The sequence below is a fragment of the Vicia villosa genome, unplaced genomic scaffold, assembly GCF_029867415.1.
Source record: "Vicia villosa cultivar HV-30 ecotype Madison, WI unplaced genomic scaffold, Vvil1.0 ctg.000077F_1_1, whole genome shotgun sequence".
NCBI lineage: Eukaryota > Viridiplantae > Streptophyta > Magnoliopsida > Fabales > Fabaceae > Vicia > Vicia villosa.
Window position 1 is genome coordinate 619,143 of NW_026705001.1, and position 13,141 is coordinate 632,283.

General features: G+C 34.1%; 3 protein-coding genes across 6 annotated transcripts; 2 read left to right on the top strand and 1 right to left on the bottom strand.

The window, feature by feature from the left end:
• The first annotated feature begins 143 nt into the window (after positions 1-143).
• On the top strand, positions 144-5,662 carry LOC131623695 (myb family transcription factor PHL7-like). 4 transcript variants are annotated; one of them, XM_058894711.1, is made up of 7 exons: positions 144-474; positions 595-812; positions 2,983-3,059; positions 3,158-3,200; positions 3,319-3,376; positions 3,480-3,549; positions 5,068-5,662. In XM_058894711.1, the coding sequence occupies exons 2-7, from the start codon at positions 602-604 to the stop codon at positions 5,437-5,439; spliced, it is 831 nt and encodes a 276-aa protein (XP_058750694.1). In that variant the 5' UTR covers positions 144-474; positions 595-601; the 3' UTR covers positions 5,440-5,662. The 4 variants fall into 4 exon arrangements, with proteins under 4 accessions (XP_058750694.1, XP_058750693.1, XP_058750695.1 ...); XM_058894710.1 differs by having other exon boundaries at positions 146-474; positions 3,158-3,206; XM_058894712.1 differs by lacking the exon at positions 144-474 and having other exon boundaries at positions 677-816; positions 3,158-3,206.
• A 1,814-nt stretch (positions 5,663-7,476) lies between these two features.
• On the bottom strand, positions 7,477-11,083 carry LOC131623694 (ABSCISIC ACID-INSENSITIVE 5-like protein 2). The gene is made up of 3 exons (XM_058894709.1): positions 9,580-11,083; positions 9,412-9,483; positions 7,477-8,571 (listed from the first exon to the last, which is right to left on the bottom strand). Exons 1-3 carry the CDS (start codon positions 10,405-10,407, stop codon positions 8,491-8,493), a joined length of 981 nt encoding a protein of 326 aa, XP_058750692.1. The 5' UTR covers positions 10,408-11,083; the 3' UTR covers positions 7,477-8,490.
• A 669-nt stretch (positions 11,084-11,752) lies between these two features.
• LOC131623744 (protein FAR1-RELATED SEQUENCE 5-like) lies at positions 11,753-13,131 on the top strand. Its single transcript, XM_058894767.1, has 3 exons — positions 11,753-12,117; positions 12,493-13,073; positions 13,118-13,131. The coding sequence occupies exons 2-3, from the start codon at positions 12,500-12,502 to the stop codon at positions 13,129-13,131; spliced, it is 588 nt and encodes a 195-aa protein (XP_058750750.1). The 5' UTR covers positions 11,753-12,117; positions 12,493-12,499.
• Positions 13,132-13,141: the final 10 nt, after the last annotated feature.

A 13,141-nucleotide genomic window follows, 5' to 3' on the forward strand; every position in this document is an offset into this window, starting at 1 on the left:
TTGGAATCTTTAAGCCTTGGAGACCACTAAACGGCATTCGTCGTGACATGGAAACAACGACAAATAAAAACCCAAAAAAGAGCAGCGACACGTGACACACGCGTGGGACCCTCCACCATAGTTAACAACAACTTCCAACTAAAACGCCGCCGTCCGTTCATTTCAACGCTCAGCTTCTCTCTCACTCTAAAATCCAATCATTTCCCGAAAGACCAAAAAAAAAAAAACTCTCTTTCTTCCTCACAAACACCACTAATCTCCAATCCCTACACATTTCCGCAACAAAATCCCTATTTTCCCTCTCTCAGGGAAAATTCGAAGAAAAATTTCTCCACTCTAGGTCATAGCTTTTGATTCTTCTGTTAATTAATCCAATTCGTCGTTTTTCGATCCTCAATAATCCAATTCCGAACCTGGTGTTGGATTAATGCTTCGAGGTTCGGATTCGTTTCTTCAATTTTAACCTTCTAACAGGTGAATTTCCTTTTTTGGATCTAATTTGATGATTTTAATTTATTATTATTTTTTTGAGAAATTTAGCATAAAATTAGAATTTAATTATTATTTTTTATTGTGGATTGTTGTTGTTGTCAGTGTGGGTATGTTTCATGCAAAGAAGTTTCCGGAGGTGGCTATGATGCCTCATAAATCTCAAGGGGGAGGTGAAGAACTTGTAGATGTTGGGGTTTTGAGTGGATCTGCTGTGAAAAATGCTGCACCTGCTGGGGGAGGTGGGAAGCAACGGTTGCGTTGGACGTCGGATCTTCATGACCGATTTGTGGATGCTATTACGCAACTTGGTGGACCAGATAGTGGGTATTTCTTTTCAGTATTGAGATTAATGCATATGTTCTATTGGGTGTAAAATGATTCCTTTTTGCTATGTTTAGATGTTAGGAAGATAGTCTAAGGAAGGTGAGAGTGAGAAGGTAGTAAACTGATAAAAAAAAGACTTTGGAGGGTTTTGAAAAATTTCTCAAGTCTCAACCCTTTCTCTCTTTTGTGAAACCCAAACAAGGTATCTGAAACCCCCTCTTCCCCTCCCCTTCTAAACAAAGCGATTGGGAATTTAATCAATTTATCATAGTCTTGCAATTTGATAAGACGTATGAAACGATAATGCTTTACATGAATTGGTTATCACATTTTCATAAAAGTTGTGCAGTGTGTATGGATCATTAATTTAACTAGATAAAGGGTGGTTATTTTGTTTTCTTGAAAGCAGAGTATGCACAATTGATAACTCTAAGGCTGTCATTATTTGAGTAGCTGTGCATTTTGTTACTTGCATTCCAAGGTTTGAGTCTAGTCGTGAAAGTTTTGGTCATGAGAGTGTGCTCCTCTCAAGGTCTCAAATTTGAATCCCCATTAGGTGCAAACAATTCCTCTGTTGGGCCAATTCTATGTGAAGCTTTGTTGTGGCTTTAAACGGGGCTCCCGCAAGTGGACGGTGGGATTGGTCCCCTTAGATTAGTCGGTAAGGCCGGATACAAGATTTCAAAATAAAATAATATGAGATACCATGTTGGCTGTATGGATGAAGGTCAATTTAGTGTCGCCATTAAACAGGAGAGTTAATTCTGGATTGTGTTTGATTGAATATAGCCATTAAATATAAGAGTCAATGCTACTGTTTAAATTATACTCGTCCTTGGTAAGATTATCCCTAACAAGTAAGATTCTCCCACTTTTATTCCTTGATAGAATCTGACCTTTCTCCAACACTGATTTGCATGTTGATATGTCATTATTAATGAAATGTGGCATTCTGTAATTAATTAGTCAACAAAATGATTTTTAAAAATAACAAAAAAAAAGTTTATCTAAAAAACCAAATCAAAATAAAGAATTTGTGAGCCCTATTTCACCATATTGAAGTTGTATCCGCTGTGATCTATAAACTGTGCGGTTGTGACACACTTTGGACTGGATCGATTCTCGTGATGGATTCGTTGAAGATTCTCTAAAGAGGCGAGAAGCTAAGTCCGGATAACATGATGAAGGGCAAGGAATGTTAGGATTTGTTCTCAAGATCCTCAGATTGATTTAGTCTGGTCCCTCAAATGAAGAAGCAATTTGGTGCTCAAGATTTGACAAGGGAGTCTATGCAAGACCAACTTTTGTTGGGTCACTGTCGCCAAAGTGGTGATTTGAAACGGTTTCTTTCTTTGATTAGTGGATTGATTCCGTTATGTTGGACTTTTTTGTTTATGTCGTTCACGTTGGATTATGATAGTTGAGAAAAAGGTTTTTTGGCCTTGAAGATGATGAACTTTCTCTGCTGTTATCTAGAGATGACCATTGAGTGTGAAGGAACAAAGAAAGATTGTTATGTAAGAAACTTGAATGTAAAATAACAGAGTAAAGCTTGTTGGGTTGTTGTTCTAGATTTAACTTTCGGTATATGAAATGAGAAGGGGCTTTGTTTAAGTTGGCTTGTTTTAATATAAATTCATATTATGTTATTTTCAAAATTCATTTTGCCGACTAAGTAATCGATAAAAAGCCATATTGTATTAATAATGCTACATCAGTGTTTCATGAAAGCCAGATTTCAACAAGGACTAAAAGTTGGAGAATCTTAAATATTAGGGACGAGTTCAAAAATAAAATACTGCAGGACCAAAAACACTATTAACCCTATGAGATATGACTTGGAAGTATTACCAAGAAATTCAATTAACCTTTAAAGAACCAATATACAGATAGTCTTAATTAAATTTGTCTCCTTCATCTTGCTTATGCGTGAATGATGTGCTTTTGAATTAAGACTTTCCAATTTTTATTTCAGTAACTAGTTTTCTCTGGGCACTAGTTAGAAGTACCTTTTTTTAATATTTTAATGGCTGGTGTACTTGAAATATATGTATTGTTGGAAAAGGCCACTACATCTCTTACTTCTTTGTTTTTTTTTTTATTTGATGATCTGCTAGAGTATAGCTAATTTCCTAGATGTTTTTAATTTTAAATTATTCACGACAGGAGCAACGCCAAAAGGTGTTCTTAGAGTGATGGGGGTGCCTGGTCTGACCATTTATCATGTTAAAAGTCATTTACAGGTATCGTTATCTGGTCTAACAATTTTGGTGTATGTGCATAAAATGTTTTTTTAATTGGACATTGATTCTAATTTTATTTCTGATACCACTACATGCAGAAGTATCGTTTGGCGAAGTACTTGCCTGAATCACCAGCTGATGGTAAAGGTGCCTTGTTTTTTCCTGCCCTTCATAGTTTCCTACAAATTTATCAGAAATGTCAAGCTGTTTTGATTTCACATTTTCAATTGATTTTGGTACTTCTTTTTTGAACGGTCAGATTCTAAGGATGAGAAAAGAAATTCTGGAGACAGCATTTCTGGCGCTGATTCTTCCCCGTATGTTTCTTAGTCTTTTTCCCGATGATAATTTCTGACTCCTTCACTTTGATGTCTCTGCGTCTAATTCTAACATTTTTTAATAAACCATCACGGTCTGCAGGGGATTGCAAATCAATGACGCACTACGGATGCAGATGGAGGTTCAAAAACGTTTGCATGAACAACTTGAGGTTTGTTACCTAGCTATACTATTTTTTTATAGTTGCTGAAAGTGAGCTCTAATTTAGCTGGCAAATACTCTATTCCTTCTTTTTGTCCATGGATAAGAGGTTTAGAAAAGTTACATGCTACATGAACAAAAACAAAAGCAACGATAATGTATACCAAGTGAAAGACTGGAGATAGAGCAGAATAATAGATGACGATGATAAGCAGTTATGCTTCTTGTAATCTTCTAAATCTTAATGCTTGCACACAAATCATTCCTTAGGCTATGTTTGGGAGTTTGGAGGGGAAGGGAGGGGAGGGCTTTGGAAAATAAGAAGAATTGGGTGAAAAGGATAAAAAGATTTTGGGTAGGAGGGTTTTGGAGGGGTTGAGTTTATTCATAACACCAAAAACCCCATAAAATGGGGGAACTCAAAAATTGTATTGAAGGAGGGTTTTGGAGGGTTTTGAAGGGGCTACATAAATTTTCCAAATATCTTTTAGGTTGTTATAGTATTCTAAAAATTAAAAATTTAGTAATGATAATGACTATTTTATCATTCTAAACAAAATCATTTTTTCAAAAAATGTCAAATATTTTTCTAAATTTTTTTAAAATTTCATTTTTTGAAACCTTCCCCTCCCCTCCCCTCCAAACTCCCAAACATAGCCTTAATCTTCTAAACCCCTAATGCTTGCACACACGTTTAGAGCTTGCTCCACATATCATACATTATGATTGTTAGAAGATATGAAAATATCTTGCTCCACAAATCTTTATCTTAAACCCTATAACTCCAACTGATACTATGCTCAACCATCTTTCATTTATCATCTGTCAATGACAACTAAAGCAAACTTATTAGGTAAACCATGAGTCACTTATCCTTTTGTTTATTGATAGAAATTAGAACATCTGGCATGTATCTTGAAGAAAATAACTGAATAAGCAATATGGCTGATTTGATTTGAGTGATTGGTTTAGGTTTAACTTAAAGTAGAAACTTCTAATGTTGCTATAATAATCTGAAGAGCGATCATTACATTAATGGTTCAACTATTAATTTCAAGTTCAATTTCTTTACTGGCCTTTTTTCTATACGAAACTACATTGGAATTAAACAGAAGCCAGTGCTCTATGTTTTTTTGCCTATAGTTGTTATTTAATTCTTTTAAATACGCGGACTTTGTTTGATTTGTGAGTCATACATCTTGCGAGATTAACAATTTGGATAAAAGCATGGTCCTCGATAGAACATTATGGCCGAAATTGATTCATGTTGCCGACCCTACTTAGTGGGATAACGCTTAGTTGTTGTTGTTGTTAGGCATCTTGCGAGCTGGGTAAACCCATAACTTATATCCATTAAATAAGCCTTATGACGGTGAATAATAATAATTAGCTTCTAATTTGCCTCAGACTCTTGAGATTTAAATGTCATAATAAGATAAGTACTGTTTGTTAAATTTCAAAGTATTGTACTTCTCTGTGAATATTTCTGGTAATGATAAATCCTTGCATTTGCTCATTGATATTTCAGGTTCAAAAGCAATTACAGATGAGAATTGAAGCTCAGGGTAAATACTTGCAGAAGATCATAGAGGAACAACAGAAATTAGGCAGCACCTTGGCAGCGTCAGAAACTCCATTGCCCCATGATAAGCAAAATCATTCTGTATCGGAGCCTTCTGGGTCCAGTGATGCCCTTGCAGGCACTTTTCCTCCACATAAAAAACAGAGAATTGATGAAGGTTCAAAGGATGGTTTCATTGCATCCCAAGTTACAAGAAAGACTACACAGAAGAATGATTGTAATGTTGGCTGTTTGGATCCGAACTTGTATGAAGAAGATGCTGGTTTCGGATTTGATTTGGAAACAGAAAATGACGACGACAATGAGAGTGAGCAGTAAGAATTAGGTTCTATATGTAGGCCAACATTTGTCTTGTTATCATATCTAGTAGAAAATACGATCATGTTTTTGTAAATTATATTCCTCGCAATCGATTTGTATATATTAATGTAGAAATAGATGCATTCTTCTCTCCTGCATTGGACATGTGGTCATGGATGATGATTGTTGGGAGCTGCAAACTTGTCATCATTTATCAATGTTCTGGTTGTTAATGTCTAAATTTAACATTTATCAATGTTTGGGTTGTTATTGTCTAATTAATACCAAAGCTGTCAATTAACTAGTGACGGCATTGTTTGATCATTGCAGTCAACATGTTAATCAAGACTCAGTTATTGTTGTTGAATATTGTAAAAACAAGTTTCTCTTTACATTAATGCGGTGTGGCTATAAAGTTAGATTATATATTGTTTACTGCGTTGGTGTCTATATATGAAAAACACTTGTGTTTGTACTGCCTTTTACTTACTTTTTGAGCATACAATTTGCTTAGGACAGACTTAACTAAGTGTATGGTTGGTGACTCGGTGAGTCCCCGCTACCCCGTGTTTGAGAGTTATTTTACCGTGATTTTCTGAAGCTACCCTGCGTGAGAGTCATTTTACCGTGTTTTTCTGAAGCTAAGAATGTTAATGTTAGCTTTTTATAAACGTGTGGGTTGGCCGGAATTTTTGAGTTGGGGTGAAAAACGGGCCCGGCGTGTCTGTTATGTCCGTATTACTTTTGTAGGATAGACAAGATTTTTTATAGGGCGGACGAGACTTTTGACTAGTACCCTCTAATATGACCATTCTACTCCGTTTTTTTTCTTCGTATTTTTGTAGTGCGGACATTAACAGTAACTTTTACCCCTAATTTTGCAGGGTGAGCCAAATAACTAGGAGTAGGGGAAAATGATAAATAATTTCAATCATAAAATAAAATAAATATCATATACACTTTAAAAAGTTTTAAAAAGTTGTGATAAATAAAAGATAGAATAATGATTTTATCAAATTATTCTAATATTGATATATTTCAATTATCATTAAAATAAAATAAAAGAGCAACAAATTAAAAGTATTAATAGAGAATAGAATTGAAAGATAAAAATTGAAATGAAATTTAAAACCAACAATTATTTAAGATAAAATTTACTTTGGAAAGTAATATGAAAAAGATGAAACTTTTAAGTCTCATAAATCTCTTTTACGCAAGTCAAGTATAGATTCCATTATGAAGTTGATATTCACCTTTTGTAGTGTTCATTCATAGTAAATAATTTATGAACGTTGGAGACCGTTACAATACTTAATTTGGTATCTGTTTTGGCCATGTGGTGTTGTCTACTTCACCTTTTTCAAAAAGTTGTCTGAAATGTTTGACTATGCTGACTAAGAAACTTCTGAATTGTGTATTCTCTATCATTCTAGATGCTAGTAGTATCTTTAAAATGACAAAAAATTTATGGATGATTTCCTGAGCACTGAAAACACTTGTTGATATATTATAAAAGTAAAAGAGCTTAATTAACATTGTTTAACAGAGATCAAGTTTCTGAGTTATGTTTTCCTTAGCATGAACTATCTCCGTCTCCTCTTGAATTATAAAACATTTTGGTAATTTGACACTAATTAAAAAATATAACTATTATTTTATAGAAAAGTGAAATAATATATATAACTTTATAAAATATTCTTAAATAATTACATTGGAAAGCGAAAAGAAAGAATAATAAATAATAGAGGATATATTGAAAAAATATATATTAGTGTTGCATCGAAATTATAAAATGACCTATAATTTGAAACAAATTTTTTCTTCAAAGTGTCTTATAATTTGGGACTGAGAAACTATCTTCTATTTATGTGCAAGTTTTTGATGACTATTCTGTCAAGATCATGAGCATGCTCACGCTTCTATGCCTTTAGGCTTAAGCTGTCAAGTTTTTGCAAAGCTTTTCATGTAAAGTTGCAAGACTTCAAAGCATACTTTATACATTCATTTTCAATTAGGCAAACATAATTTTTTTTAAATGCCTAGAATATCAGGTGTTGTTTGGTATGGACTTATCTGTCATCAAGAATTTGAAAGGAAGAAAAAAAAACTTGGAAATTAGAAGTCTTAGTCAAACATTTGAGTGTCATCAAGATTTTGAAAGGAAGAAAAAAAAACTAAGAAATTAAAAGTCCTGGTCAAACATTTTGAGTGTACATTCCAAGTTCTGACATGCCCTCACCAATTTTGGGCTCCTAGATTTAAAAGCTATTTATGACTTAGATGAGAGTCGTTTCCTTTGTAATTGACAATGCTGTTCATTCTTTACTTGTGCATAATTGGATTGCTGTGTGACTGTGTCACTAGTCACTACTACATCTTGGTAAAAACGACTAATCATAAGTTATAGAAAAAGTACATAATTTCCAGAGTTTCAAAGAGTAAAACAAATTCAACATTGTTTTGAAGTCTAAATTCAGCTTGTTAGTTTAGACACTAACACCCAGATTCAAACCTATGTCATCATAATTTTGTGAGTTTCTATAAACTATTACCATTCTGTCTACCGATAAAAAAAAATCATTACTAAAAGCAAATACTGATATATTTTCATGGACGAAAAAGTTATTTAAACCCTCGCCAAAAGTAACCATGGGAAATGTGATACAACATTCATTTAGCAGGCAAAATACATTCCTCATGAAGTAATTTAAACCAATTTTTCTATTGCTAGTTTAAGCACATGCAACAAGGGCAATGATTGATAGTTGCACTCACCACACATACCACAGGACCATCAAAATTGGTAATAAAGCCACAAAGTGTTCTGTTCAAAATTACACTAAAGCATATATATAGAACTGGGTAAATTGAAAGTCTGGCTTATAAAATGTACATACAGGAAAACACTTTTGAAGAGGGCACGCCGGCGATTCATATCGTCGCATTTCCCTGAAAAAAATAGCTTTCCTGATTGTTGGAAACTCGAGTGTTCAAATATATGTTGCAGATAAGAAAGAACTATGGGAGTGCGTGGAAAATTTCGCTAGGAACTCATTTGCAATAAAGCCGTCAAAAGGGAGCTGAGCTAGTTCTGCGAAGCTGATGCTTAGGATCTGGTGGTGGCATACTTGGCAATACTCTCTCCATCTCCTGCATGGAAGATTCACAAAAAAGAGAGTTAATAATATGTGAAGTGATAAATCACCTAGAACAATAGATCAAATTGTTACATAGAACATCATTCGTGTGTTGTTTATGCTTCAACACTGTTATAATTCAGCACTGCAAAGATGATCAAGTACAGTACAACAGTTATAAAGTCGCAAACTCAAAGAGATTAAGGACCAAATTTCAAATATCGAAAGGAAAACAGAGAATACAATAAGACTAAGAGCAGCTCAACAGTCTAAACTTATGGTTTTCTGAAGCACCTCAATAGGTGTATATTAACTAAACAGAGAAACAGATTAAATGAAAGCCATACAAGATAGGCATAAAAATCTGACATTCGTATAGGGTTTGATCAAAATTGCATATCTTCAAAAAAGCTAAATGGTTAGTACAGATGTATTTGCAATTTCTAAACACTAGAACATGTCATGAATTTTCATATAAAAGATAAGTTTCTTATTCAAGCCAAACCTTCTATATTATTTAACAAAATTGACTTAAAACTCAAATACATATTTCATACAAAGGCAAAACACTTCAAGAAAGAATAATGGAATCTTAAATACAAATTACAATAACTGAAATGATAAACCTGTTTATGAATTATGGTTTTGAAAGCATAACTAGTGAAAGCTCAACTACTGTAAACATTTTATTTCACAAGCAAGCAACAGCCAGCTGAAGTCGTATTTAACAAACATTTCAACAACTTATTGCCCGGACAAGATGGGCTGGAACAATATGAACCAACAAATATCACAGAACACGAGAAGAATAAAGTAGAGATCAATGCAAAGTGGCAATGGAATTGAAACATACATGTAGTCTTTTAAGCCTTTCATTTTCTTCTTCTAAATGTGAAACTTTGATCTCCAGTTCTTGTGTGTAAGCCTGTCCATTGATACCACGCACAAATATACATATCATTGTATCAAATAAAAAAACAAAGACTACAACAAATAACAAAAATCATACAAAAATTATAACCTGTTTTCTAGCCCGCGACCGAGCGGCAGATTCCCTATTTTTAATCATCCTCTTCTGCCTCCTCTCCACAGTTTTCTCAACCACAACACCAGAGGCAACCCTTTTCCTACCTTGAGTTTGTGTATCCGATGAAGTGGCCATTAAAGAAGACGGCGATATACTCACCATTGCATCATTGTATCCTGCATCCAAAACAGGCTGTTGAACCACATGACTAGCCATATAGCTTGCAAAACCAGGCATCATATTATTCTGATGATTTTGATGCTGATGCTGATGCTGTTGTTGTGGTTGTGATTGTTGCACCGGAGGGATTTGGAACTGCATCCAATGACCCTGTTGAGATGTATTGTGTTGTTGTTGTTGTTGAGAATCAACCCTTCCTGAAATAGCATTATCCTCTGTTGGAAAAGATTCAGTAGTAGCCACACCAGCTTTCATCAAGAAATCTTCCAAAGTCATCTCACCTAGTGTAGCTGTTCTTCTATCTTGACTACTACTCTTCTTCTGTTGCATGTCTCTCCAAACCTCATCAATAGTCTTCTTGCTAAGATCGCCGGAAAGTGCCGGCGGATTCATAGACGACCCAGAAGCTAGTTGACCTTGTTGCATGTAAGCATCAGTAGCACCAGAATCCAATCCAGAAGCTTGAGCAGCTTCAGATGTCCACAAACTCTTGAGTAACTCATCTAGATTCATGCTTCCTAAGGGTTTCCCTAAATTTCCAAGCTGATTTTGCACCTCATCAAATGTGAGATTGTACAAAGATCCTTCTCTAGCCAAAGGTCCTGCCTTTGGCGCTTGGATTGCTCCACCATGAGATCCCATTTTCTATAACCACAGAATCAGCCAACAATACAACCCTATATGTTTAATTTCATTTCCCAAAAAAAATAAAAATAAACCCCAAAAACCCCAGAACTCAATTACACCAAACTAAGCTGAAAAGTGAAAACCCAGATGAAAGAAGAGTCTTTTCACTAATTTCTATACTCAAATGAACAAACTCTACACCAAATTTGTCTTGAATTTTGAGATATGGTGAGAGTCACTCTAACACACAATTTCACAAACACAAAGCAAGCATTGAAAAATGGGGTGAGTGAAATTTGTCATCTATGTCATCACCATCAATTCTATAACAACGAAACAAAAAACAAAACCTTAAGACTAAAATTGATCCTAAAAAACATATATGGTCTTCAAAACATTAGAGTTGAACATTCTCTGAGGTAACATTGCCAAAAAAGAAAGCAAAAAAAAAAATAGAATGATTGAGTTATCTCTTAAAGAAGAATTTAAGATAAAAACAATAAATAAAATAAATTTGGGAAACTGTTGAAAGAATAGACTGTTCTGACTTTCTAATATAAACATAAAAACAAAAACACAAAATCTGAAGGGTACAATACTTTTTTTCCTTCAGTTTTTTTTCACCAATTTAGGATCTAAATCTGAATCTTAAAACCTTTGGGAAAAAATTTCCATTGGGAGTGGGGACATAACCACGCCAAGCGAGGAACAAATATTCAATTTTTAGAATGTAGTTTATTGTTATACTATTATATAGTTATAGTTAATGGAAAAGTACCCATATTCTATGTTTTTCTCTTTCTTTAAATTATTTTTACTTGGGGGTAATTAAACTCATAATTTTTTTTAGTCAAAATTTAAAATTTTATAGCCTTTACATTATTTTATAATAATTAAATAGAGTTAAATAAGTTTTTGGTCCCTATAAATATTGCAGTTTTATTTTTAGTCCCTCCCTGCCTTTAGGCAACCGTTTTAGCTGGTTTTAGCAACGGTTTTCTTGTAAAAACCGTTGCCTAAAGGCAGGGAGGGACTAAAAATGAAAATTGGAATATTTATATTGACCAAAAACTTATTTAACCCTAATTAAATATACAATAAATTATTGGTAAATCCTAGTTTCACCTGCAAAAATATTGTCATTAAAATTCAAACAAGTATGTGTGAATATTTAATGATTATTATCAATTCGTCTGTAAATAAATAAGAGAAATTCTATGGTGCAGTTGCCAATTTGACTTCAGTGGTGAAGTCACTGTCTGACCAATCAGAATTAAGCCCTAAGCCCTAATAGTGCCACATAGGACTGGAGCATTAAATGACCCTTATTGTCACTTACTGTGGTAATTTTATAGTTTGTATATTGCAACTTAGTCCCTAACATATTAATATTATTTTTAAAATGTAATGTTTATAAACAAAATCAATTAAATTAAAACAAATTAATCAACTCAACAAATTAATCAACTCAACAAATTAATCAACTCATCTCCATCTCCCTCACTTCATCATCGTGAACAGACGTTGAAAATAAAAATTCTTCATCATCTCATCTTGGCATTTTTTTCCCAACTACAAACTCAACACAACAGTTATCGTCTCATCTTAGCATTTTTTCCCAACACTGCAAACTCAACACAACAGTAATCGTCCCATTCACAGGTTCGTCAAACGTAACAGGACCACAAATCTGTTTGTGTTCGTATTGAGCACGCTGCTGCAAAGGTAAATGAGAAAATGGTTGTTATATTTGTTTGAATAGTTAAGATTTACTGATTTCAAATTGGGAATTAGGGTTTAGAATTGGGAATCTGTTTTATTAAAAATTAGGGTTTAGGATTGGGAATCTGTTTTGTTTACATGGGTTTTATATTTAATGATTACGAAATTTCACTTTTGGTGGGTACCGTTGAATCAGGTCGATTGATTTAATAAGGGAATAAGGAATTGTGATTGATGCTTGAAATTGTTTTCTGTACATGGGTTCCCTATTTGATGATTTGGAAATTTCAATTATGTTAAGTACCTTTGATTTGAATAGGAAATTATGTACTGTGATTTGTGTTGATTTTTGGTGTGTTAACAAATGTGTTAATTCAGGTGTACCATGGAAAACACCGACCATTATGATTCCAACTACTATCGATACCGTGACAGTGGAACATCTGATTCTGAATCGGAGAATGACAGTAATTCGGTGTCCAGTGCGTACCAAAGTTCAAGTGATGGCGATGGCGATGGTGATAGTCACAATGAAAAATTCCATGAATTTGATGCAGTTGTAGGTGATAGAATACTGAAAATTGATGCCCTTACTGCTGATGAAATTCGTGCTATGGAATTCGGTACAGTTGATGAAGCTAATTTGTTTTATTTCAAGTATGCTAAATGTAAAGGGTTTGCCATTAGGAAAAGTGATGTTAGGAGAAGATCGACTGGGGGTGGACAAACAATTATAATGAGGCAGTTTGTATGCAATAAACGCGGTCTAAGAGATACAAAACACTTAAGGAGGCTTGATAGAAAAAGAGAACACAGACCTACGACCCGCACTAATTGTCCCGCTAGGCTTCGTGTGCATTACAACCCCCAGAAGGGTAGTTATGTAGTGTCATGTTTTGAAGAGGCTCACAACCATGAATTAACACCATCTAGGTTTATCCACTTACACCCCATTTATCGTGAGATTACTGCATCAGATAGAGCTCAGATTAACGGTCTACAGTCAAATGGAATTAGAACTTGTCAT